At 49.2% G+C, this 25,296-nt stretch overlaps 1 protein-coding gene across 2 annotated transcripts; it reads right to left on the reverse strand.

The window, feature by feature from the left end:
- Positions 1–863: 863 nt before the first annotated feature.
- Positions 864–23,631, reverse strand: GPSM3 (G protein signaling modulator 3). 2 transcript variants are annotated; one of them, XM_088446560.1, is made up of 5 exons: positions 23,550–23,631; positions 8,173–8,387; positions 7,932–8,073; positions 3,851–4,152; positions 864–3,071 (listed from the first exon to the last, which is right to left on the reverse strand). In XM_088446560.1, the coding sequence occupies exons 2-5, from the start codon at positions 8,245–8,247 to the stop codon at positions 2,925–2,927; spliced, it is 666 nt and encodes a 221-aa protein (XP_088302686.1). In that variant the 5' UTR covers positions 8,248–8,387; positions 23,550–23,631; the 3' UTR covers positions 864–2,924. The 2 variants fall into 2 exon arrangements, with proteins under 2 accessions (XP_088302686.1, XP_088302685.1); XM_088446559.1 differs by lacking the exon at positions 23,550–23,631 and adding an exon at positions 22,326–22,377.
- Positions 23,632–25,296: the final 1,665 nt, after the last annotated feature.

The following is a 25,296-nucleotide window of genomic DNA, read 5'->3' on the forward strand; positions in this document are numbered from 1 at the left end:
CTAATTAGTGGCATTTAGTAGAAAGTAAAAACAGTAGGGAATGAAATAAAATAGAATGCATAATTACTCACTGTTATATGGTTGCAGACAGCACACAATCTGCAGTCAGTGTGACCTTCTATAACTATCTCAGTTGTATGTACTTAAAGACCCATCTTTAGAGCTTCCATTTGGAGAAGTATAAAATGACCCATGTCACAAACCAGGATGTGTGGGACCTACAACATATACTGAAACACTTTCCTCTTATCTTAATTACTACTAAAATAGTTATTAAACCTCTGCAGGGAAATGGACACCAGTCTTCAGCTCTTTGTGACGATTACATACAACCTCTCTTGTGTTCAGAACTCTGGGGCGTTGGAACAATTGACATGACATAGGGAGTTTGTTAATGGCTCTCCTGTCTGTGATAGAATAAACACAGTAAGACGTTTTACAGCCTGAAACACTGACCCAATGCAATGATTTCATAAAGGCGTTGCTGAAACGTTCTTCCTCATATCTCGATGTGTCATTAATAACCGTTATGTAATATTGCATCATGTGTAGGGCTTCCAAGCCCCATTCTACTTAGATACCCAAGAGAAGAGAATAAAATATTAGGGGTCGAGCTGTAACATAACTAAACTCAAATTAAAAAAAAATTACAATGGCAGAAATTAGTTCAATTATTCGTGGAGCACTGACAAGTTATGCTGAGCGCTCGCAAGCGGGTCGATGGTGGCCCAGTGCACATGCGCACGACGGAGCCGGGCGAGACCCGGATAGCAACGGGCAAACCGTCGCTCCGGGTCTCGTACCAAAGGGGGCGTGCTGTCGATGTTGACTGACAGCACGCCCCCTTTGGTGGGCATGCCGGGGGCGTGGCTGCCCAGACGGAGGCGTTCCCATGGGAACGCCTACCGTCTGGGGCCGGCCCCACTGACATCACAAGTGATGTCAGTGGGAGTGCTTTCGGCTCTGTTTGAGCCGAAAGCACTATAGGGCTTGCAGCAATGAGACCCTACCACAAGGGTCTCATCGCAAGCCCGATGGTCACGATGGTTTTGACCACCGCGACCATCTTCCTGGCCGCTCGCTATAGCTGTGGGTGGTCACCCACAGCTATGCAAGCGGCCAGGAGGCCGCTCTAAAAATCAAGAAGGACGGCCCTGATTCAGAGCGAGCGCTCTGTCAGAGTGTCCGACTCTGAATCAGGGCCTCTATTCTATATAAAGGTGTGTGCGCTACCACAATCTTCCCGCATCAGATCGACAACAGCCAGCGGTCATTAATATGTGCTGCCAGTATAATGATCTGATAGAGATATATTATGGGTTGTTCTATCTATCTATGCTGTAGCTACCTGGACACACAAGAGACACTGTCCTCTGACTGACTGGCCTGATTCACAGCTGGACGCTAATGCGATTGCAACTGCGATTTCGTACGAAACACAGTTGCAAAAATATGCTAATAGTTCCAAATATCACCTGAGCATAGGGACGCCCACTGCTGCCTTCTCATCTGCGTCGCTTACCTGCGTAAATATCGGTAACATCGACGCACATCGAGCTGCCCTCGCGGCAGGTCTGACCAGCCACAAACACTGCAGCTCTCCTGACACGCAGAAGGATCTCATGTTGCGTAGGGAGCCACAAGTGGTGATTTTTGCATGCCTATGAAACAGCGTTTAAACGCTCAGACACGCTTGCACTATTCTAACCACCCCGCGTCACCTCCCCCAAACGCTGAAAACCTGTCACTTACTTTGCGAATAGATCCTCTGTTCGCTTAAACCCGCAATGCAATTCCGCCGTATTTGCAGTGCTGCTTATACGCCTGCGCAATGGCAAACAATCGCTCGATCTGCGTAAAAATCGTCATTGCGTCCATCTCTGAATCAGGCCCTCTTAACCATAGTCTGATTCAACTTAAACATTCATGACACTAATTGAAAAATCTTGGTCGGGCAATGTTTTCCGGACACATACAGTATCTGCCATGAACACAAAAGCGTTTCAATAATACAAAACTTATATAGGTCAAATCCCAGTACATAAGCATCAGAAGATCATTATCTTATGTAAGAATGCAGAATTTATTACCACTCTGTTCACTAGCCTTTCCTAATAAACAATTTTCATTATTTTCACCAGGTGAGTAATGTATTGTAAACTGGGCATCGTGCAAACAGGCAGAGTTGGCGATTCACACAGCTGGTTGCAGCGTTGGGTGCTGTATCCTGCCTAAGCCAGGCCACTTATTGCTAAAAATATGCAAAAATGAGACAATGACATCAAAACTACACATATTGGGATATACTACATCATCATGACAATCCACCTCCCAATATCGCACAGAGCTGTCCAACAGGCCAAGGGTGGGAATGCTTTTTCAAGTGAGGGACGGCTCTATTGAAGGCTTAGCTGTGATAAAAAGAAAATGAAGGTCACTTACAGGTGTGTGCCATGTTGTCTTTTGGCAACTGCTTTGAGATAAAATAAAATAGTCTATCTCATCTCTTCACCCTACAGTAGGTCTTCTGTAAGAGATGAGTTCCAGAAGATGAAACCTTCTCACAAATGTACTGTGAAAGTTTAAAGTGAAGAACATCTCAACTCCACCGACAATTTGCCAAGAGGGAGCAGTTATGGTAAAATAAACTTTTTGTTTTACCCTCATCGTTAAAAAAATATATATATTCTCCCCACCTTGTCTTCTAAAAGCAAACAATAAAAACAAAAAAGTCCACCTCTCTCCCGGCTTTCATGTATGGTCCACTATCTTCTTCTGAGTAAACTTATAGGTAGACTAATGGAAAATGCTTTCTGTCCTTCATTTGTGGTGGCACCTTCACAGTAGATAGGTAGGAGACAGCAGGACTCATGGTTATCATTGTTACAAAAGGGTGGACCAAACTCTTCCCCCCCCACCTTTTCCTAAGAACAGGTGCCCCCAAGCGGGGTAGGAAATTCCACTCTTTGTTCATCCAGACGATTTCCCTGGAGACGGAATAAGATCTCAAATAGATCAGCTGCGGCCTGAGGAATTGGAGGTGAACTGCGCTGGTCATCCATTCGTTCAGCCTGGAAATGAATAGTAGTTAGCATCAACAAAAGTACATTACACTGTATTGTTTATTTCCAAAGTATGCACTCATTTACCAAATGTAACAATTTATAATGATTCACAGACAATATTACTGATATCAGATAAGGGGCCTGATTCACTTGGTGGATGTAGACTTGGCCGCAGCTACCATGGGGAGATCAACCATTGCCTGGAGCAAAACTAGCCTTGGTATCACCAGGCACCTCAATGTACATGAGTCAGTCAAAGCACTTGCCGAACCAGATGATGGCACGTCTGAAGTATTAGAAGGCTTCATAGGTCGTGGGAGGGAATTGGGTGGAGGGAGAAGGTTTCTTACACAATACGGAGTGGCCACTCAGTGCACATACTTGAGATTTCAGAAAGGACACCTATTAGACTTCAGCAGAGAGTCGCATTTCCAGGTGCGCGCCCAGCAATCTAATTAAAGCTTTGCGCCCAATAGTGTCAAGTGCTCTGCACCGTTCTGATCTCCCCGTCATGGTTTAATTAAGCCAACAAATTTTTGAAGAGGGAAAGAAAAGGTTTATGAAAGAAAGGAGTCTAAAGTGACAGGAGATTGGATTTCTCCACGCACATAGGGGCACTTCTAGCACTAAGAAGATGTCCACCTTGATGTGTGTTGGGTGGACCATCGAGACCCACCATTGCACAAGCAAGGCGCTTCATAAATAAGGTCCATAACTATAGGTCGCCATGCCTTGGCAAAATTACTTTGTCGTCTATGACACACCTGGGATGAGGATGCCCTTACCTGATGCCCTAAGATGGTGCTATACAGTTCCTCCTGGGCTGGAACCTTTATTGTGGGGGGCTTCCTCCTGCGGCTCCGGCTGGCCCAAGAGCCCCCCCTGCGACGCTGTAATTCTGTGACAATTCCTCTTTCATCAGATGGGAGAGAAAACTGGCGGTAAGAAGGCACTGAAAAGTGACGTTTGGGCGGGATAACCAGCTCAGGCAGCTGCGCCCTCTGCTCTTCCAGGCGCCTGGTCTGAGCCGTGGAGAGAAGCTCAAGAAACTCTTCAGTGTGAAGTGAAAGGACGGAGCCCGAGAGATCTGGGGGAAGAAAGCGAGCTCATTACAATGCACTCTTCACAGACATGCAGTGGAGGCCTCGCATTGTGGGATTAACCAGTATTCATGTAAGCCTAACAATTCATTCAAAGCTAGTGACACCATTGAGGCATGAAACATTATGGATGGGCTTCATGTCTCCTTGAGGACTAGTTCACACTGTACAGTCAAATGAAAAGTGGCCTTGGGGCCTGATTCAGAGCCGCTCGCTATTTGCCAGCGCACGCTCTGAATCAGGGCGGAGAGTATTTTATTTATTTTTTTCCTGTCCTCTCGCTAAGCTGTGAGTGCCCACCCACAGCTAGTGCGAGCAGACAGGAGATGGTCGAAATTATTGCGACCATCGGCATTGCGAGGAGGCACTAAGGAAGGGTCTCAGCACTTGCAATACCGAATGGACTTCCAGCTCTAATAGAGCCGGAAGTCCACTACTGACGTCACGAGTGATGTCAGTAGGGACGCCCACAAACGGCAAGAACGCCTCCTTTTGTTCAGCCACCCCCCCTACCCGCCTACAAAACAGGGTGAGTTGTCGATCAACATCGACAGCCGCCCCATTTTGCTGCGAGTCCCGGAGCGAGTGAAGGTCTCAGTCGCGTACGCGCGTTGTGCACGCCGCGCGTGTGCGCACTGGGCCACCATCGACCCGCTTGTGAGCGAAATGCGCTTGCGAGCGGGGCTGAATCAGGCCTTTGATTTGTTGCAATAGGCTCTGGCTTTCTCAAGTGTACAATTTAGTTAAACACTTCCAGCTCTATGAAATGGTCTCTGTAAAATAACCATTATCTATGGGCCGATGTTTGAAGATCTGCATAATGCACAGGATCTGTACTGCTGCATGTGCCGATGTACTTCTGTGAGCTCGCTCGCTGCCAGTGCCCAGACGCCGCAGCCTGTCAGTCAGCCGTTTGGGGGCAGAGCGGAGGAGGCATTGGGCAGCATCCCGTAAAACAAGGATGTGACGGCCCCATTTACTGTGTGCGCTGAAGCGAGTGGCTGCATCCTACATAGCTTCACGGACTATGCTGCGTGAGAACAGCGGTCATGCGGAGTAACCTGATCACGCAGGTGATCCGATGCTGTGTCTTTCAGGCGCAGCAGGAGATCGGAGAAGCCGCCAGGAGGCGTGTATTTACACAAGATGCCTACTGCAGCTTTAGCATGTTATTGCACAGCCGCCGAGAAGGTTTACCACTACCCCTCCTCTATCTACAGGCCTCCAGAAATCCCACCATCCACAGCTCTCACCCAATGCTGACTCTCCCTTATATGGTCACATCATGCAATAGGCTAGATGGGCCACAAGATGGCACTGTTACATCACAAACATAATAATATACCCTCATAAATCATTAATGAACATCAGAAACAGAATTTGAAAATAAATGTACCGTAAATAAAATTATATTTCAGTTACGTAAATATGCAGAATTACTTTTATGACAAAGTTGTATTTGAGGAGCACTGTAAATAGCAGCTCAGATTTGTCATATTTAGTACGTATGAGAGGAAGATGTCTAAGCTGATTTCCTAGGGACAAGTGAAAGGACCATGGACAATGGTGAAGGTTTATACTCAGCATTAATATATACTGTATAGACATGCTATACATAGCAAGCACTTTCTGTAACAGATGGCTCGTTCAGTGTTGTATCATCATGGGAACTATTAGTTTATTGCTGTTTGCTGTTAATGTGTGATAACATTCCTTTAGCTGTGGTTTCCAAATCAGAACCTTATTAGACTGTAGATAAGTTCCATGGCTTGTTGGAAAGAGGAAGCAATCAGAGGACAGAACATGATTTTATATAAAGCCTGTGTATTGCTGAGTTAAACCTGTTATCTAAAATACTTGGAACAGTTTTTATTCTCCTAAAGCAGGTATGGCCAAACTCAGTCCTCGAGATCTCCCAACAGTTCACATTCCAGGTCACCCAGCAGGTGCACAGGTTTAGTCATTACTCACTGGCACATTTTGAAAGATCCACAGGCGGAGCTAATTATTTTCACTTGCGATTCTGTGAGGAGACCTGGAAACCGTGAACTTTTGGTAGATCTCGAGGACCGAGTTTGGCCACCCCCTGTCCTAAAGTGTAACTGTTGCTAAACTGAGGCAGCAAATTTTGGGTGTGGACCAATAAAACAAGTGACATCCCTGAGCCATGAGGCACAAGGTGCCTCATGCCTCAGTGATATCATTAGTGCCTTTTGATTTCATAGTCTGCATGCTATCACATTATAATATTCACATGCAAACTATATGTTTGAAACGGGTTGAGTACAGGGACGCCGGCGGTCAGAATCCTGATTTCTGAAATTAAGTAGCCTAACCCTAACCACTAATCTTTCCCTACTCCTAACCCAACTTTCCCACAGCCTAACCCTATTCTCCTGTAGCCTGATCCTAACCCTGCAAGCGCTCGGTATTCTGAGTGCTAGAATCCCAACCGCTAGAATAGAGAGTACTCTTGAAAGGTGGCCTCATTTATTTGGCTCTCAAACCTTCAACATGCTTGCCCTCTCTTTCTACCTTGCTTCCTGGGGATCTGGAACCAAGGTCAGAAAAAAGAGGGTGGATAGACTCGACTTTTGTGTATGATAGTGGTTGGGGCAATCACATTAAAAAGCGTTAGATGGTTAGCATTTTATGGCGGCCCTCCACGTGGTAGTCAACAGGTCTTGGAAGAATTGCCTGCTATCTCCGAAGTGATGTGGTCTCTACCTAAGTCAGGAGTCTCCCGGACATTGCCAGAGAGTAGGCAACAATCGTGCATGGTTTGTGCATCTCCTCACAGAAACACCAGTGTTCCAACAATATGGCATTTGACAAATGGCATATATCCATCTGTGTTCCTGCAAGGAGATCCACAAAATGCACTGTATTGACCAGGATGGAAGACACCTTGGAGAATTGTCACCATTGGGAATAAATTTATTATTATTAATAATATTAATAATAATAATATGCCACACAGTAGTACCCCTTTTATACATTATGTCACGCAGCAGTAGTGCCTCTTACACATTATACCACACAGTATTGCCCTTTACAGATTATAACACATTAATCCACACAATGGTAGTGCCCCCTCCACATTATGACCCCCAGCAACTCACGTCCCCGTGTCCTTCCAGCAGCCTCTCGTCTCCCCCGTGTGCCATCAGCAGCCAGCAGGTGTGTATTTGAGGCCGGGCCACCAACTAACTACACCAGGCACACCGGCAGGCAGCAGCAGACATGGACAGACAGGATCGGCATAATTTGAATCTAGTGCTGGTCCACGAGCTCCGATTGCCTTGCAACCGGCGGTGCTGTCTCTTCATGACTGCCTGCCAATGCGCCAGTTGTAATCAGCTGGTGTGCCGGCACCAAATCAACATCGCTGGAACCCGAGCCCCCCTCGACGGTCCTGAGTGGACCGGCCCACCTTGTGCGCATGACTTGGTGCAGGGGGGAGTGGTGGGCCACAGAGGCAGCTCGAGCACCATAGCAGCCGCACCCCTTGCACCCATGGTAGTTATGCCACTGTTTGCATGCATGTTAGCAAACAGTGGGGTCCTTTTCAGGATCAACTGAATGGGACTATAGGCGAGGACAATTTAAACAAATAAAGGCTGCAGGTGTACTTCAGGGTCCAGTCTTCAACCCGGGCAACGCCAGGGATCCCAGCTAGTAATAATGATTAATAATAATAATAATAATAAAGCAGGTAAGGAAGGAGTTTTAGGTAAAAAGTACAATTTTTGTGGGACCATATCACCTCTCCTTTCACAGGACGGAGACGGAGGGGCAGATCTCCAAGCCCTTGGTCTTTCCGACACGACACCTGTAGATGCACTGGCATTATCCAAAAAAACACTCTCTAATTCTTCAGGTTCTGAGGATCGTCGAGAAAACCGGTCCTGGCCAGAGAAGACAGCACAAATGAGACCAGCCTCAGATGACTGGAGTCCTACTCAATTATGTTCTCCTGACCTTGTAGAAGAGCTTTCAGTACTCACCTGGGTTTGAGAGCCACCATCTCTCTGGTCAGTTTCTCCTAGCTGGGGGTCTTCTAGTTCCCCGGTAGCACTCATACTCACACTCACGTCCTGTATCTTCTCTTATCTACATATGTTTTCTCCTTAGTCCTCAATTTTTTTCTGCAGGTGCTGATCTTCGTCCCTTTGTTCCTCTTCCTTCCTGTCTTCTTCTCTCTCAGGCAGAAACGGCCTATCTACAGAGAAAGAAGTGAAAGGTTTGTGCTGCAGCTGTCAGACTGGATGTGACATCTGAAGTCTGTGGTTCCAGCTTACTGTACCTCAAACCTCCATATTTCTCAGCAAGTTGTAATTTGTAGCCTGTTTTGATAACGTTAATTATGTTGCTATCCTCATTAGTCTGTAATTTCTGTATACTCAGTCACCAAGACCGTCTGTGTCACATGACTCACTTTGAAATTGTTCCATGTTTGATTGCACAGATCCAGTTGTCAGCCAGACTACACAAACCCATTGTACATACTGTACTGTCAAAGTGAAAGAAGCCCATTGTCCATACTTTAATGTACAAAGCACAGAGAACATTGCACAGGACAGTTTGCGCATTCACTGTTGCCAGCCATGTTATTTAAACAACAATGCAAAACACAGACAGCAATGCCAATCACATTGCACAGACAGCATTGCCAAACACATTGTACAGACAGCATTGCCAATCACATTGTACAGACAGCATTGCCAATCGCATTGTACAAATAGCATTGCCAATCACATTGTACAGATAGCATTGCCAATCACATAGCACAGACAGCATTGCCAATCACATTGTTCAGACAGCATTGCCAATCACATTGTACAGACAACATTCCTAATCCTGCTGTATAGAGACCATTTTTCAGCTTCCACAAACCACACTGCACAACTCCAAAGAGCAGCTACATTGCACATATACAATTGCCAACCACAGAAAGGAGGAGAAAGAGGTGATAAAGCAAGGGCTCATTCACATGCATGAAAGCTACAGGCTGAGGCTGTGTCAGTTGATTAATGCACATTTAAAGCTATATCTGCATATTTTAGATTGTAAGATCACAGGTTCCTCCCTTACCCCAATGTGTCTTGCAAAACCCCTTTTAGATTACATTGCATTTACAAATGTGCATAAAATGAAATGTGGGAAAGTTTAGTCACCAGTGCAGGCTCCAGAGGTGAGGCTGCAGCACAGTACAAAATTCAGATAGGGGAGCCACACAACTGCCAGTGAGTCCCGGACGGCGATGCTTGGCAGTATTTGGAAGGACAGTTGGTGTGTCTCCCCTATCTGGAGCCGCCTTTGTTAGTCGCCATGAAAGCAATAACAATATCTGTATATGATATGAAAATCGCTGTGGGAAGTGTCTGGGCCTCATGTGAAGAGTAGAGATGAGCGGTTCGGTTTCCGAGGAATACGAACCGCTCCGAACTGTTCCGAACAGGTGGAATCCAAGTCCACCCGAACGCTAGTTCGGGTGTTCCCGTCTGACTTGGATTCCACCTCGAGGCTGAACGTCGGATTCTCACGAGACTCAGAGTCTCGCGAGACCCAGGTGATGTTCGCCCGGGACTTGGTGCCATTTCGCTGAGAGGAGAGGACGAGTTAGTAGTACTAATGTACTAGTAGTAGTTCAAACTTCTTGCCGCTGGCATTAGCCCTCTGTGATACATATATTATAAACCTCCGTCACTTCTTCACTGTGTGTGCTCCGTGACTGGGCTACATACAAGCTCCGTGACTGGGCATATAACTCAGACTCTGTGACTTTACTGGGCCCACTGTGTGTGTATACAAACTCTGTGACTGGGCATAAGCCCACTGTGTGTATACAAGCTCCTTGGGAGGGAGGGAGGAGAGGAGAGGGGAGGAGAGGGGAGGTAGGAGGGGGTAGGTAGGAGAGGAGAGGGGGGAGGAGAGGGGAGGAGAGGGGAGGAGAGGGGAGGTAGGAGAGGAGAGGGGAATGGATGAGCGGAGAGGGGAGGGGAGGGAGGGAGGAGAGGGGAGGGGGAAGATAGGATAGGAGAGGGGAGGGGGGGAGGACAGGGGAGGGAGGAGAGGAGAGGAGAGGGGAGGTAGGAGAGGGGAGGTAGGAGAGGAGAGGGGGGAGAGAAGAGGGGGGAGGAGAGGGGAGGTAGGAGAGGGGAGGAGAGGAGAGGGGAGGTAGGAGAGCAGAGGAAAGGGGAATGGATGAGAGTAGAGGGGAGGGGAGGGAGGAGAGGGGAGGGGGAGGAGAGGATAGGGGAGGGGGGGGAGGAGAGGGGAGGAAGGAGAGGAGAGGGGAGGGGGGGAGGAGAGGGGGTAGGAGAGGGGAGGGAAGGGAGGAAAGGGGAGGGAGGAGAGGGGGGAGGAGAGGGGAGGTAGGAGAGGGGAGGTAAGAGAGGGGAGGAGAGGAGAGGGGAGGTAGGAGAGGAGAGGGGAATGGAGGAGAGGGGAGGGGAGGGAGGGAGGAGAGGGGAGGGGAAGGAGGAAGGAGAGGGGAGGAGAGGAGAGGGGAGGGGGGGGGGAGGGAGGAGAGGGGAGGTAGGAGAGGGGAGTGGAGGAGAGGAGAGGGGGGGAGGAAAGGGGAGGGGAGGTAGGAGAGGAGGTAGGAGAGGGGAGGGGAGGAGAGTAGAGGAGAGGGGGGAGGAGAGGAGAGGGGAGGGGAGGGAGGAGAGGAGTGGAGAGGGGGGGAGGAGAGGGGAGGAGAGGGGAGGTAGGAGAGGGGAGTGGAGGAGGGGAGAGGGGAGGGAGGAGGGGAGAGGAGAGAGGAGGGGGGAGAGGGGAGGTGAGGGGAGGAAGGAGAGGAGAGGTGGGGAGGAGAGGGGAGGTAGGAGAGGAGAGGGGAGGGGAGGATAGGAGAGTAGAGGAGAGGGGAGGGGGGGGAGGAGAGGGGAGATATGAGAGGGGAGTGGAGGAGAGGAGAGGTCGGGAGGAGAGAGGAAGTAGGTGAGGGGAGGGGAGGATAGGAGAGGAGAAGAGAGGGAAGGGGAGGGAGGAGAGGAGAGGGGATGGGGGAGGAGAGGTAGGAGAGGGGAGTGGAGGAGAGGGGAGGGGGAGGAGAGGGGAGGTAGGAGAGGGGAGTGGAGGAGAGGAGAGGGGAGGTAGGAGAAGGGAGTGGAGGAGAGGAGATGGGAGGAGAGGGGAGGTAGGAGAGGAGAGGAGAGGGGAGGGAGTGAGGAGAGGGGAGTGGAAGCAGGAAGGGGAGGGGAGGGAGGGAGGAGAGGGGAGGGGAGGGAGGAGACGGGAGGGGAAGGAGGAAGGGGAGGGGAGGTAGGAGAGGAGAGGGGAGGGGAAGTTTGAGATATGCATTTGTCTACAACTTCTACAATGTTTTTTTGCCGTTATTGATAATACAAACCTAGGGCCTGATTCAGAGCCGCTCGCTCTGACAGACCGCTCGCTCTGAATCTGGGCCGGGCTTTTTTTTTTTAGAACGGCCCTCTGGCCGCTCGCATAGCTGTGGGTTACCACCCACAGCTACAGCGAGCGGCCATGATGATGGTCGCGATGGTCAAGGCCATCGCGACCATCGGGCTTGCGACGAGACAGTTGGGGTAGGGTCTCGTGGACGCAAGCCCCAGAGAGCTTTCGGCTCTAACAGAGGCGGAAGCTCTCCACTGACAGCACTTGTGATGTCAGTGGGGCCGCCCCCAAACGACAGGCGTTCTCATGGGAACGCCTCCATTTGGGCAGTCACCCCCCAGTCCGCCCACCAAAGGGGGCGAACTGTCACTCAACATCAACAGCTCGCCCCCTTTGTTGCGAGACCCAGAGCGATGGAGTGCCCGTCGCTAGCAGGGTCTCGCGCACGACAGGGCCACCATCGACCTGGTTGCGAGCGCTCAGCGCTCGCGACCGGGTCTGAATCAAGCCCTTAATCCATTACTGTATCTCATGTAACGGTAAAGCTTAATGTTAGGATGAATATCATTTTGATGTAGTTCTTAAACATTTTTACTTCAAATTCTAATGTTTTCTTACTGAATTTTCACTTTAACCACATGGAAATATAAATAGAAAAGTTATAATTTTACGTTTGCCAGGTGTTTATGATACTACTGTTGCTATTACATTCAGTGATACACAGTAATCATGAATTACCAGTAACATCAATACAGAAAGTATTACTAAGGATTCTGCATGGTCTGATATGGGAGGAGGTCCATAGGGGGTGACACCATGAGCCACAGCACTGGGTGACACCAACCGTAGTAATGCCACTGACTGTTACATTGAATTTCAATGTGTTTATGCAGTAAACAGTATGCCATGTTTCCTGTACCTGTATTCTTCTCATACTTGCCTACTCTCTCAAGAGTCATGGGAGGCTCCCGATTTTTTGGGTAACCCCCGCACCCCAAAAGAGTAAGCAGAAGTAACCAGTGGGTTAAATAATTAATTTGTACATAGGCATATACATTGTAACAAATATGCCCTCGCTGGGCCCTATTAAGGTTTGAAAAGAGATTGTATTCATGCAGTCTATGCATAAACTGGTCAGATCACCTTTAGGGTCACACAAGACATATATTGAGGGGCCAACTTGTACATGTCACTAATAGAGATGTATAATGAGCCATTCATACTTTATATGGTGTTATCAGTAGACAGTGAGCCACGTTCCAATAGAATGAACATTGTAAGATGTGCAGAGATGCTAAGCATTATGGGTTACTGATAGTGATGTCCAGATTCTACACAAAGGGGCTTTGAAACAAAGTATAATTCCAGACATTTTAGGATTATACTTCATAACTGTATTTCTTTGTCTGAGTATATCTTAGTGCTTACAGAGCATGTGCAAGAGATAAGAATGGTCCATGCTATGCTGTAACCAATCAGTGCTTGATACCCAGTATGTAACTAATATGGGCTTAATATTCGGAAAGCCAATACCCAGACCTTGGTATATAAATCAAGACCTAGACAAAGGCTCTTTGGCTTGTGCATGGACCTGAGACTGCAGTAGGGTGCCTGCAATGTAAAGTGGAAGACCTGGGCATTGTGAAACGAGGGCTCCCCAGATGAACATGAACTACATCATATGTTGAAGATAAAGAATCACCGGTGTTGTCATCTGAATATATAGACAAAAGTTGAGTATACTGTATACTTTGTATGTTGTTTGTTTGTTGTTTGTAAATAAAGTGTGTTAATTTGTACTCACTCATTTGGTTATGTGGTATAACTATTTCATTTCAATCAGAACGAAACCCACTGTTATGCAGCAGATCTCCCGCATACCGCCCACTTCCTAGTGAAAAGGGCAGGATGGGGAGATTTTCAGAGAAATTTGTGGGTCCGTAGGAAGGGGGTGGGGCTAAATTACGTGAATGGCGTCATTTAGCAACGCCCCTTCCCCACGGAAAATTGTGGGTTTTTCCTATAAAGGGGGCAGGGCCTAACGACGGCTATAGTCTGTCCCCGTACCCCGATGCTCCTCTCTGGCTGCTCCCGGAAAGGATTTCACAAAAGTCGGTAAGTATGATTCTTCTATATGTATGTCGGTGCCATTTTCCAGTTATGGGGTCTATAATAAAGTGGACGGAGATACAGTACCAACCAATCAGCTCATAACAGCCGTGTTACAGATGGAATGGGTATGAAATACCGCCGGCCGCATGGGCGGCGGTTCGATTCCCGTCAGCGGCAGCCCGACAGGAGCAGAGTGCGACGCAGCGGAAGCCCGACAGCGCTGGAAATCCCGATCGTGGATAGGTAAGTATCCACTAACCTAACCCCCCTAACCCTCCTTAGGGGTGCCTAACCCTAACTTCCCCCCTAAGTGCCTAACCCTAATCCCCCCTCTAAGTGCCTAACCCTAAATACCCCCTTCCCCGCTACCCTAAACCTAAGTCCCTCGGGGGGGTGCCTAACCCTAAGTCCCCCCCCGAGGGTGCCTAACCCTAACCCTCCCTCCCCCTAGCCTAACCCTAACCCTTCCGGGGGGGTGCCTAACCCTAAGTCCCCCCCGGGAGCCCTAAACCTAACCCTCCCCCCCCCGCAGCTGTCCGCACGCGACGCCCGGCATCACTACGATCGTGATGCCGGGCGCCGGTCTCCCGGCGTCGGGGAAATGCGGGCGTCTACATCTAGACGCCCGGCATTTCACCCATGCCGGGATAGGACAGTCGGGAAGCCGGCTGCCGGTATATAGGCAATCGGCTTCCCGATTGCTTCCCTTACAGACTATGGGGTCTATTTACTAAGCCTTGGATAGAGATAAAGTGAACGGAGATAAAGTACCAGGCAATCAGCTCCTAACTGTTATGTAACAGGCTGTGTTTGAAAAATGACAGTTATGGGGCTGATTGTGAGCTGGGAGTAAAACAGAAAGAGCCAGTAACTGTGCACCTTGGTAAGACTATGCTGTACTGCAGGGGGGGTAGATGTAACATGTGCAGAGAGATGTAGATTTGGGAGGGGCGTGTCCACCCTGACATCTAAATCGCAGTGCAATAATAAAGCTGTGCAGCGTGTGCGGGCTACTGGTCTGATTCAGAGATCTGCGCATGTTACTGATCTTATACTGCCAGATCGCTCTCAGTGTCCCCTAAACCACAGGCCCAGCGACAGTTGGGGACTAGCCTGGGGCGTTTTAAGAGAGGAGGGGGCCCGTGTTCACTCCTCGTGCAGGGCCCCCATCTCTCTCCCTGGTGGCTGGCAGCCGACTGACGCGGCTGGCCAGCCACCAGAGCATTAGTAGACTCGGGGCACACTCTAGTGCCCAGAGGCTACTGCTCATGCATAGAACACCTGAAAATGGCGTGTGCTGGGTTACTGTGATGAAAGAGAGGGGGGGGGAGCGGTACCGGACCTGGGCCCCTCCAGCAAGCCCAGGCCAAGGTAATTTGCCCCCCCTCCCCTCGGTGACCCTGGGTGTATGCTATGTACTAACAGATACATATATGTCTATATATAGTAATGTCTTGTATGAGTTATAGTGGCACTTTGTTCAGTTAAACTTGTCCATTGTAACCTGGATGTAAGTGTTTAAATATAGCGAGGTGAAACTGTATACAGCTTTGCCTATTAATTCAGATAAGGGAAAGGTTGAACGGCATGTGAGGTTGTATTACTTACCTGGGGAGAAATGTAAGGTGTCCAAAGGTGGTGGAATTAGCAAAGGATAGAGAACAGGTACAGTATATTATTAGAACTACTCCATCTTTATTGAGATTATTCAACCACACCCTACACTTTAAAATTACAGTGGAATTCACCTTAAGGTTTAAGAGGTTTACCCAAGCAAGCCTCCAGGGAATATAGCTTCCCCTATCTGTTCATCTTGGGTGGAGGCTCTGGAACAATAATAGGAGGTACAATACTTAGCAGTAGTGTAAGGGAGTGTACAATAGCTTACATTGCAGTTAGTATCCCCTTTAGAGGTTATACGGGGGTTACATAAGGCACAATGGAGCTCATTCAGACCCGCTCGCTAGATGCGTTCTTTTGCACCCAGCGTATGCAAATCCGGCACACACCCAGCAAGGCAGGCGATCGCACAGCAAGGCATAAGCACGCCCACTATGTCTTGGCGTGCGATTACTTTGAGTATGCTGACGCCCACCAGCCTGTTATAAGACGCCCACTTGCGCACGTCATCTCCAGGAAGTGCATGAAACCACTGGTAGATCGAGCAGCATCGGATGCAATCGCAGCGCTTGAGGTTGAACATACCCTTCCGCAAGCACTGCGATCACTTCAGTGTGAAACACAACCAGGTGACGTGTACAATGACGCTGTCTGTTAATTATGCACGCCTCTTAAACGGCGTTGAGACACTCAGGTACACCTGCATTCGCACCTCCACTCCCCCGCCTCTAGCGGCCAGCCCCTCTCACCACCCACATATGGCTTCTCCTGTCACTCACTCTGCTGGGCTGTCTATGCTGGGCGAGCAAACACTTCCCGATCTCTCGCACTGCTTCGTGCACGCGCACTGTGACGTAGACGCATGTGCAGTTTGCGAAAATCAGCCAGCTATGAGCGATCGCATCCTAGCGAGCGGCTCTGAAGCCGCTCCAATGAACCTTATGCATTTTCTGAAAGGTATCAGTGTGTGTTCATCAACAAATAGATCTTACTAACTGCTTTGGGGCTCGTTTACATTTGGATGGAAGTACATTTTATGACACGCCTCTCGGATGTAGCAGTACACGCCCACTTTACCGCCGCACTCATAGGTGCTGTTTTCACACTCTCCCTGAAATGCTTGTTCAAAAGTAGGCAAGTATGCTGCACTTCTCTAAGTTATGCAATATCTGAAGGGGTTAATGGGACTGGAGTGTACAATATCTGATGATCGCGTGCTCCACTCAGCCAGATGGAGGCCTTCGTCACACTGACAGTTGTGTGTGGGTGAGTGACAGCTGGTTGGCTCAAGTGTATAATGGGCGTGTGAGCCATAGTGACAAATATTCAGCTGGGTAGTGGTAAAAGAAGATTCCACGCACCTAACTACATTTCAAGAAGTAAAAAGGGAATGATGGTGTAAGTGTGCACAGAATCACCCGTTTGCCATTTACATACATGTATATAGGTCATAGGGCACAAACACAGAGAACAATGTAAAGCAAGACACACCTATAATACTGGCAGCACACAGTGATCATGGGTTGTTGCTAACCATTGTATCATGAGTGAACTTACCAGACTCTATCTGTCAGATTGGATCAGTCATGGTGGTAAAACCAGCTTTCCTGCTATGCTTGAAATTGAACCTACATGCCGGACTGCATGCAATCTTATTCATTTTTTCGGTGTGGCCCTAAATAATTGGACCAGCCCAAAATGGCAGTGCTAGTGTGTGGCCTCACTGTTCATAATACATTTACTTGGCGTTTTGACTGGATAACCAGCCCGCCTTGAGTCTGGCAGAGTGACGTTATTATGTATGTAGGAGCCAGAAGGTGAATGGGTGTTTTTATAGAATGTATAAAATAAACTCAAAAAAGGGACATCGACAAAAGAACTAGGGGGTATTCATGAAAACTTGGATAGAGATAAAATTGTGAGAGATAAAGTACCAGCCAATCAGCTCCTAAGTGCCATGTCACAGGCTGCCTTTGAAAAATGACAGTTAGGAGCTTGTTGGCTGGTACTTTATCTCTGTTCACTTTATCTCCATCCAAGGCTTAGTAAATAGACCCCTGTGTTTGAAAATTGACAGTTAGGAGCTGATTGGTTTGTATTTCACATCCATCCACTTTATCTCTCTCCAAGCTTTCATGAATACCCCCCCCTAGTCACAGGAGCGTTGGGTACAATGAAAGACTAAAGACAGACCTGCCAGAAGTCGGGGGTTACTATAATATTCTATATATGAATTTGACAAAACAAACACTTAAGGGGTTTGAAGCAGCTACATTGGACACAGCAACATAAACACCGGCGTACAGGCGTTGTGAAGATATTATAGCCAGGAACATCATTACAGTTTTCATTATCCTGCCTGGCGGTTCTCAAAGTGTAGGTCGCAGCAATGCAGGAATCACTAGCGGTATGCCTGTTTATCGGCAGATAGGTGCCAGGCACTAGGACCCAGCGACTCTCCATGGAGACGCAACCTCCAACATGTGCCTTCTGCTCCCTGCCGCATCTTACCTTCTCCGTTCACTACGAATGTGCCCCTGAGTAACTCCAGCTGTGCTGCAGTGAATAGACCCTCAGTCCCACTATATCACCACCACATACTATATTGGAGATCTGACTGGCACCACTTTGCATAAGCCATACTTGCCAACTCTCCCTTATTGTCACGGAGACTCCCTGAAATAGCAGCAATCTCCCTGTCTCCCTGAAAGTCTACCAATCTCCCTGATTGCACCTTACCCCCATTGTGAGGCTGTTGCAATAAAAAAAAAAACAGAGATATATACATTTGAATGGGATCATTTGTATAATTTCCCTGCATTGGTTATAAGGCACAATGATCCCTATGGCTACATGCATTTTTTGTAAGGTATTAGTGTGTTTTCATCGACAAATAGATCGTACTGACTGCTTTGGGGCTCATTTACATTTGATGTAAGTCAGTTTTATGGCACCTCTCAGATGTAGCAGGACACGCCCACTTTAACGCTGCAAACATATTGAATGCTTTCACACTCTCCCTGACATGATTTTTCAAAAGTAGGAAAGTATGGCATAAGCCAGCACACAGCATACCTCCCAACATTTAAAGTTGGGAAAGAGGGACAGGTCACGTGACGAAGGTGCGCGCATCCGAAAAGGGGGTATGGCTTAAGAAAAAAGGGGCACACGGCATCTGTTCTCCTCCTGCACACCCTATGCAGAGCTGCGGTTTGTGCTTTCCCAACTTCCCCCCCACCACGGGACACTGCGGCCTGCGGGCGGGACAGTCCCAGAAAAATGGGACTGTCCTGCTGGAAGCAGGACAGTTGGGAGGTATGATACAGTGTGATACACACAGGCCCGCTGAGAGCTGCGGCGGGCCCGGGTAATAGGGGGCGTGGCCTAATCGTGGGAGGCATGGCCACGCCCCCTTCCCGGGAAAAAAAATATTTGCAGCGCCACTGCGCGCTGGGGAGGGGGGCGCTCTGGGCCCCCTCAGCCCTGCTCAAAGCCAGGGGGGGCGCGAACAGTGTGATCGCTCCACCCCACAGGCATAGGGACTGCTGTGGCTGCTGCTCAGCAACCATGAGCAGTCTCCACTGCAGCTCAGCATACGCTGTGTGCTGAGCTGCTGTGAGGGAGGGGGAGCGGCACCGGACCCGGGCCCCCGCCGTGCCCCTCAGGAATCCCGGGCCCCGGTAGCCTGTACCCGCTCCCCCCCCTCTCGGCGCCCCTGGATACACCTGACGCACCACAATGACCAGCATAACCTTAAAGCTCCTGGTTGCAACTGGGAATACTATCAACCTGTACCTGCTGTTAACTCTGTGTTGTCCTTTTCCTATTTCTACCTGGTTAAGAGCCTGCGACACTGCACCACAGCCAGCAGTGCACCCAGCGGGGACCGACCTGCTGCCCCAGCCACAGCCAGCAGTGCACCCAGCGGGAACCAACCAGCCACCCCCAGCCAGTGGTGAACCCAGCGGGGACTGACCTGCTGCCCCAACCACAGCCAGTGGTAAACCCAGCGGGGACCGACCAGCCACCCCCAGCCACAGCCAGCAGTGCACCCAGCGGGGACCGACCAGCCACAGAGAGCGGTGCACTCAGTGGGGATCAAGCCGGCGACCCCAGCAGCAGCCAGCAGTGAACCCATTGGGGACCAACCTGCCCGCCCTGGCGCCCCCAGCCACAGACAGCAGTACACCCAGTGGAGACTGACTTGCCACCCCCAGCCACAGCAACCTACCCTCCAACATGACCCCTTCCACCTGATACAAGATACTCTGGGCCTGATTCAGAGCCGCTCGTAAGCGGCCGCTCGTTCGCTCCGAGCGATGTTCGCACATCTCCGCATGCGTATGGGTTTTAGTACGCATGCGCGAACCAGTCAGTGCGGTTGAAATTCGTGTGCTCACAAAATAGCGAATGCCTGCTAATTTGAGTGACAGAGGGAGGCATTTGTGGGTGGTAACAGGGGAAGGTGCTTGAAAACGGGGAGTGGAGATCCAAACGCAGGCGTGCCAAACGGTCAAAAAGGGCGTTTTATGGGTGTGCATAATTAACAAAGCAGCGTCATCGACCACGTCAGTTGGGTGTCTTTTAGCCAGAACTGCTCGCATGATTGCGGTAGGAAAATGCAACCACAAGAATAGCGAGCAGTTCATTCGCCTTTCGATGTACTCGATTAATCTAATAAATAGCGGAGATGACGTATGATGCGAGCGGCCAGGGGGCGTTTTTTACAAAAAAACAACCGCATGTTTTGTTCGTTCGTTCAGACATAGAGGCGTCAACAGACCGCAAAGAGCGAACGGTCAATTTAAATAGCCAGCCCCTTTTTCTGGACGAGCGAGCGCAAATAGCGACCGGCTCTGAATCAGGCCCACTGTTCCTGGACTTGCCACCTAATTAGTGCACCCAGTGGGGACTGGCCTGCCACCCCAAGCCACAGCCAGCAGTGCACCCAGCAGTGACCGACCTGCATCTATTCACAAGAGAGGGACTGGGTCATACCTAGCATGCCCCAAGCGTGACGAAATCAGGAAGTGAAACAACTCCCCCTTTATTGGGGGCACGCCTTCAGAGCACGCAAAAGTCCCTTTCATGTCTTCTAAATACTTGGGAGGTAGGTGATGGGCAAATAATATAAGTGGAATGGTGGGTAAGTGGGTGATGGGCATAAAAAAATAAGAAAATATGTAAGGAAGATGATGTGGAAAGGTGTGATTGCCATAAAAAATATAAGTGGGATGATGGGCATATAACATACTTGCCTACCCTCCCAATTTGGTCGGGAGCCTCCCGAAAATCGGGTGCCGCTCCAGACTTCCCGGGAAGGCAGGCAAGCCTCCCGAGCACCAGCGACCCGTCCGCACCCCCCTGCACTTACTATAAAAGTCCCGGCAGCGGATGGGCCGTTGACGCAATTTGCGCTGAATTGCGACATCGTGGCCCGCCGCAATCATGATGCCACGTCCCCATGCTCCGCCCCAAAATGCTTGTCACCGGTGGGCCACGCCCCCTTTTTGGCGAGACCCGCCCTCCGCTGAGAAAGCCCGACAGCTCCCTCCCGGAAGGAGGGAGTGAAATGTCAGCATGTATGGCATATAATGCTGCATATAGGGGTGATGGGTATACAATACTGTATATAGGTGTGATGGTCATAAAATATACATAAATATAAAATCATAAAAAAGTGTGATACTTAAATATACAGGGGCACTGCTCTGCCGTAACTTGCTGGGGTACTGTAAAAAAAATGTTTTATTGTCAGGTAGGGTCCCAGGGGGGTACATTTTCTAAAGTGAGAGTTTTTAGAAAAGTGGAGATGTTGCCCATAGCAACCAATCAGATTCTAGCTATTATCTGCTATTATCTGCTAGAAGGTGCTAGATAAATGTTAAGTACAATCTGATTGGTTCCTATGGGCAACATTATTATTATTATCATTTATTTATATGGCGCCACAAGTGTTCCGGAGCGCCTTACACAGTACATAAACCAATATGTGACCAGTGACTTACAGTACAAAGCAACATCTCCATGTCTAACACCTCGCACTTCAGCAAACTTACCCCCCAGTGCAGGGGCGTATTTATAATGGGTGCAGGGTGTGCGGTTCACACAGGCCCCCTCCTCTCTAGAAACGCCCCTGCCCTAGAGCATACTAGTTTGAGAACCCCTGCATTATCCTTCTTTACCATCCAGCTTGTTTATTTTAAAGCAGTTTACAGGCAATGGAGCGATTGCGTCTGAGTAGCGATGTGCAGGCGTCAAGGTACATTACCGTAGTTGCTCGCAGTGACCTTTTTACTCGCAGTGTGATTGGCAGTCAGGAAGCATTTGGAGGACGTAACGGGGAGTGACAGCACAGAACGCAGGCGTGTCACAACTCACGCCCGTTTCTGGGGCATGTCACCCTGCAACTGCGATCCCGTACGCAAGGAATATGGCTCTAGTTTCTCAATTCCCACCGGCCATTTTGCAGCACCATAGACTCACTCAGTGCTGCAACAATGGAATGATCTGCGACAGGTGCTGCGTCTTTGTATGCAGATGCTGCAGAATTTTACGCAGATGCTTGGATTTCCCAAATACGCAGTTGGGAGTCTCAATACATCCCCCGGCGACTGCGACATTTGCATATATTCGTATAGCAGCTGCGTACAAATTCTCAGCTGCGATGTCCTTGGCGTCCGTCCCTGATTCCGGCCCATTGATACTAATAAATAGCAAACAAGTTCTAAACGCAAAGAAATCACATTGCCCTGTCTTAGAATGGAGGATACGTTCCCGCCTGTGTTCCCCTCCCTGAGACTGTGACCCACTGTCCCTTCTGCTAGGATCTTTCCATGTAGACCATAGCCTGTAATGTATGCCTGACTGACATGCACTCAGTAACTATAGGGGTGGGATACATGGCAGGATATCTGCCTGACCCCTGCAGTCACAGTATGTGATCCTGCAGTTCCATGCACCGATAAGGACACTGCACACTGATAGCTGCTCTAGTATCGGGCAGTGCAGCGTAGCTCTCTGTTGTCTCATAGCAAACAGCATTGTACAGATATAGTTAGCTCACCTCCTTTTCTGCATCGCCCTGGCTAGGAGCAGTCTCCCTCTCTGTCTCTTTTACTTACTAAGCTGTCACTTCCCCTCAACGCCTCTTCTTCCGTTCATTCTCTTCCTCTTTTCTTCCTCTCTTCCTCTCTCTCTGATTCTCTTCCCCCCCCATATCTGTCATTAGTCTCCCCTCTCCCCGACATTCATCCATCGACCGCTCCTGTATATACCGTGTTTCCCCGATAATAAGACCTACCCCGAAAATAAGCCCTACCCTTAATTTTGTAACCCGGTCCAAATTAATCCCTACCCCGAAAATAAGACCTACCTGAATCTCATTTTGAACTGGGAACGTTGCAGAGACCAGCGTTCCCAGTCATGTAGTGCGCGGGTGACGTCATGATGTCACCAGCGCGCTGAGTATCCTGTGCGGCCGCGCCTGCTGGATCATGTTAGATCCAGTCAGCGCGCAAGTGAGAGCGACATCCCGGACGGCGGCGAGTCAGGTAAGTGCACTGCAATAAGGGACACTGCTACAGGGGGGCCTGCAAGGGGGGGGCCTGCATAAGGGGCACTTCTACAAGGGGGCCTGCAAGGGGGGAGCCTGCATAAGGGTCACTTCTACAAGGGGGCCTGCAAGGGGGGGGCTGCATAAGGGGCACTTCTACAAGGGGGCCTGCAAGGGGATGGCCTGCATAAGGGGCACTTCTACAAGGGGGCCTGCAAGGGGGGGGCTGCATAAGGGGCACTTCTACAAGGGGGCCTGCAAGGGGGGGGCCTGCATAAGGAGCACTTCAACAAGGGGGCCTGCAAGGGGGTGGCCTGCATAAGGGGCACTTCTACAAGGGGGCCTGCAAGGGGGTGCCCTGCATAAGGGGCACTTCTACAAGGGGGCCTGCAAGGGGGTGCCCTGCATAAGGGGCACTTCTACAAGGGGGCCTGCATAAGGGGCACTTCTACAAGGGGGCCTGCATAAGGGGCACTGCAGTCAATGATAATTAATATAAGACCTACCCCGAAAATAAGCCCTATGGTGTTTTTTTTTAACAAAAATCGGGGAAGCACGGTATATATGCCACCGTTGCATCTCTGCGGACCCCAAAATACATACCCCCCCTTTAATGTGTCCCCCCCCCAACAATTCTGACATCTCCCAATCTCTTCTCAACAAATGCATAAACTCCATCAGTTGTTGGGGACCCTGTGCTCTCCCTCTCCTCTGATTGTGCGGTCTGTCACTCACTGTGTCTGAGCGGTCTCTTGAAGCCGCCTGTCAAGGCTGTCTCTGCCGCTGAGGCTTTCTAAAGGTCTTTCATGTACACGGCATCAGCCACTTCCTGCATCGCCTGTGCACAGCACTATACACAATAGGTGTGTGAACATGTCTGTGTGTTTACCCTCACACAATGATGTAATGACTTATGCTGGCCACACACCTGCAAGATTTCGGGCCGATTGCCCGATTTTCGATGAGTCATAAGATGGATCTTGTGAAAATCGTGTATTATTTTAGTAAGACAAGATCCGATGTGCGCTCCCGCAGCTCCTATAATCGGATCTTATGATCAGATGTGCAGCCCATATGTTCCATTGTATCGTGTGCAGATCGTGCCGTTTATTTTGTTCATGCGAATCCATCGTGCAGCAATTCAAGTCATTTCAATGACTGTTTCCCTAATGAGCCTGTGAGACACAGGATCGATCATACGACAGATCCTGTGCTAAGAAATACAAAGAACATGCTGCCGGGACTGCCAGGGAGCTCCAGGGAGTCGGACGCTGAATCGGAACGTATGCCGGTCACGCAGGTGTATGGCCAGCATTAGGTGCCCATGCACCGTGTAGGGCGACTGCCGATCCGTCTATCGTGCTGTCACCGCCAGCAATCGTGCGGTCCCCGCAGACCGCACAATATTTCGGCTCCCCCCTCCTTCATCTGAATGGGATCGTACATCGCATCCCAGATCAAATGAACATGCAGGAAGACCTGGGGAGCGTGCAGAACAATATCAGGTACGATATCGTGCCCATACAAGGCACGATATAGCACCTATATTGTGCCGATCCGGCACGGTTTTTGAATTATTAGGAGCATGTCACTGTGCACATTAGTGTCTGTGTGGCAACTGTTTAGAGCGGAACACTGGATGCAACTAGTACAGGTCGAAGCCAACACACCAGTGGGCTTTCTATCGTATACTGCAAGCTGCAATGTGAGTACAGATACTTCTGTCTGTTTCTTATTACTTTAAACTCTGTCTCCATTGCTGCACTGCTGTTTGGCTTAACACAATAAATACATCTTTACAGACTGTAAGGGAGTGAGTTTATTCATAGCATGAGCCTGGTTTGAGGTAGATGCACAGTAAGGTTAGGTGTACTAAAAGTTATGGCCAGGTGGTGGCGCTGGAGGATTGTGTGTGCTAAAAAAGTGAGTCAGTACTGTGTGCATGCACATGTAGCTACAGGTAGTGGATAATAAAATGGGCACTCCAATATAAAGTTACTTAATGAGGCATTGGACCAACAATACGACCTGCATATGATGTGGAATTTGCATCTAACAATAGGGGAGATGTGTCAAACCTTCGAGTGAGATAAAGTGGAGAAGTTGCCCATAGTAATCAATCAACGTTAAGTAATCATCTATCCAGAACAGTCTGTAAAATTATAGATTGGCTGCTTTGGGCCACTTCTCCACTTTATCTCCTCCAAGGCTTGATACATCTGTGATTCCCCACATAAGGTGATGATATGGATGGTGTGGAGTGGGTGCAAGTTGGAGTTACCGCTTTGATAGATCGACATTCTGGCTTTTTAGTTCTACAGCAGCTTACAAGTCAGACCACGCCCCAGCAGAGAGGCAAGGGTTCCTCCCCCAGACACAGTAAATGCACAACCAGGCTAGCATGCAGAAGACTGGAATATTTTAATTTAACTGACTGCAGGTGAAAAATGGAATGGGACAGCAAGGGTTGTAATAAATGACA

Source organism: Taudactylus pleione, unplaced genomic scaffold, assembly GCF_031769625.1.
Source record: "Taudactylus pleione unplaced genomic scaffold, aTauple2 ptg000400l, whole genome shotgun sequence".
In the NCBI taxonomy this organism is placed as follows: Eukaryota; Metazoa; Chordata; class Amphibia; order Anura; family Myobatrachidae; genus Taudactylus; species Taudactylus pleione.

Excerpts from the sequence above, each read along its gene's own strand:
- GPSM3 (XM_088446560.1), bottom strand. The coding sequence starts at position 8,247 with ATGAGTGCTACCGGGGAACTAGAAGACCCCCAGCTAGGAGAAACTGAC. Across the intron at positions 4,153-7,931 it reads TCCGTCCTGTGAAAGGAGAG|ATCTCTCGGGCTCCGTCCTT; the intron begins GTGATATGGTCC and ends TTCTTCCCCCAG. Across the intron at positions 3,072-3,850 it reads GCACCATCTTAGGGCATCAG|GCTGAACGAATGGATGACCA; the intron begins GTAAGGGCATCC and ends ATTCATTTCCAG.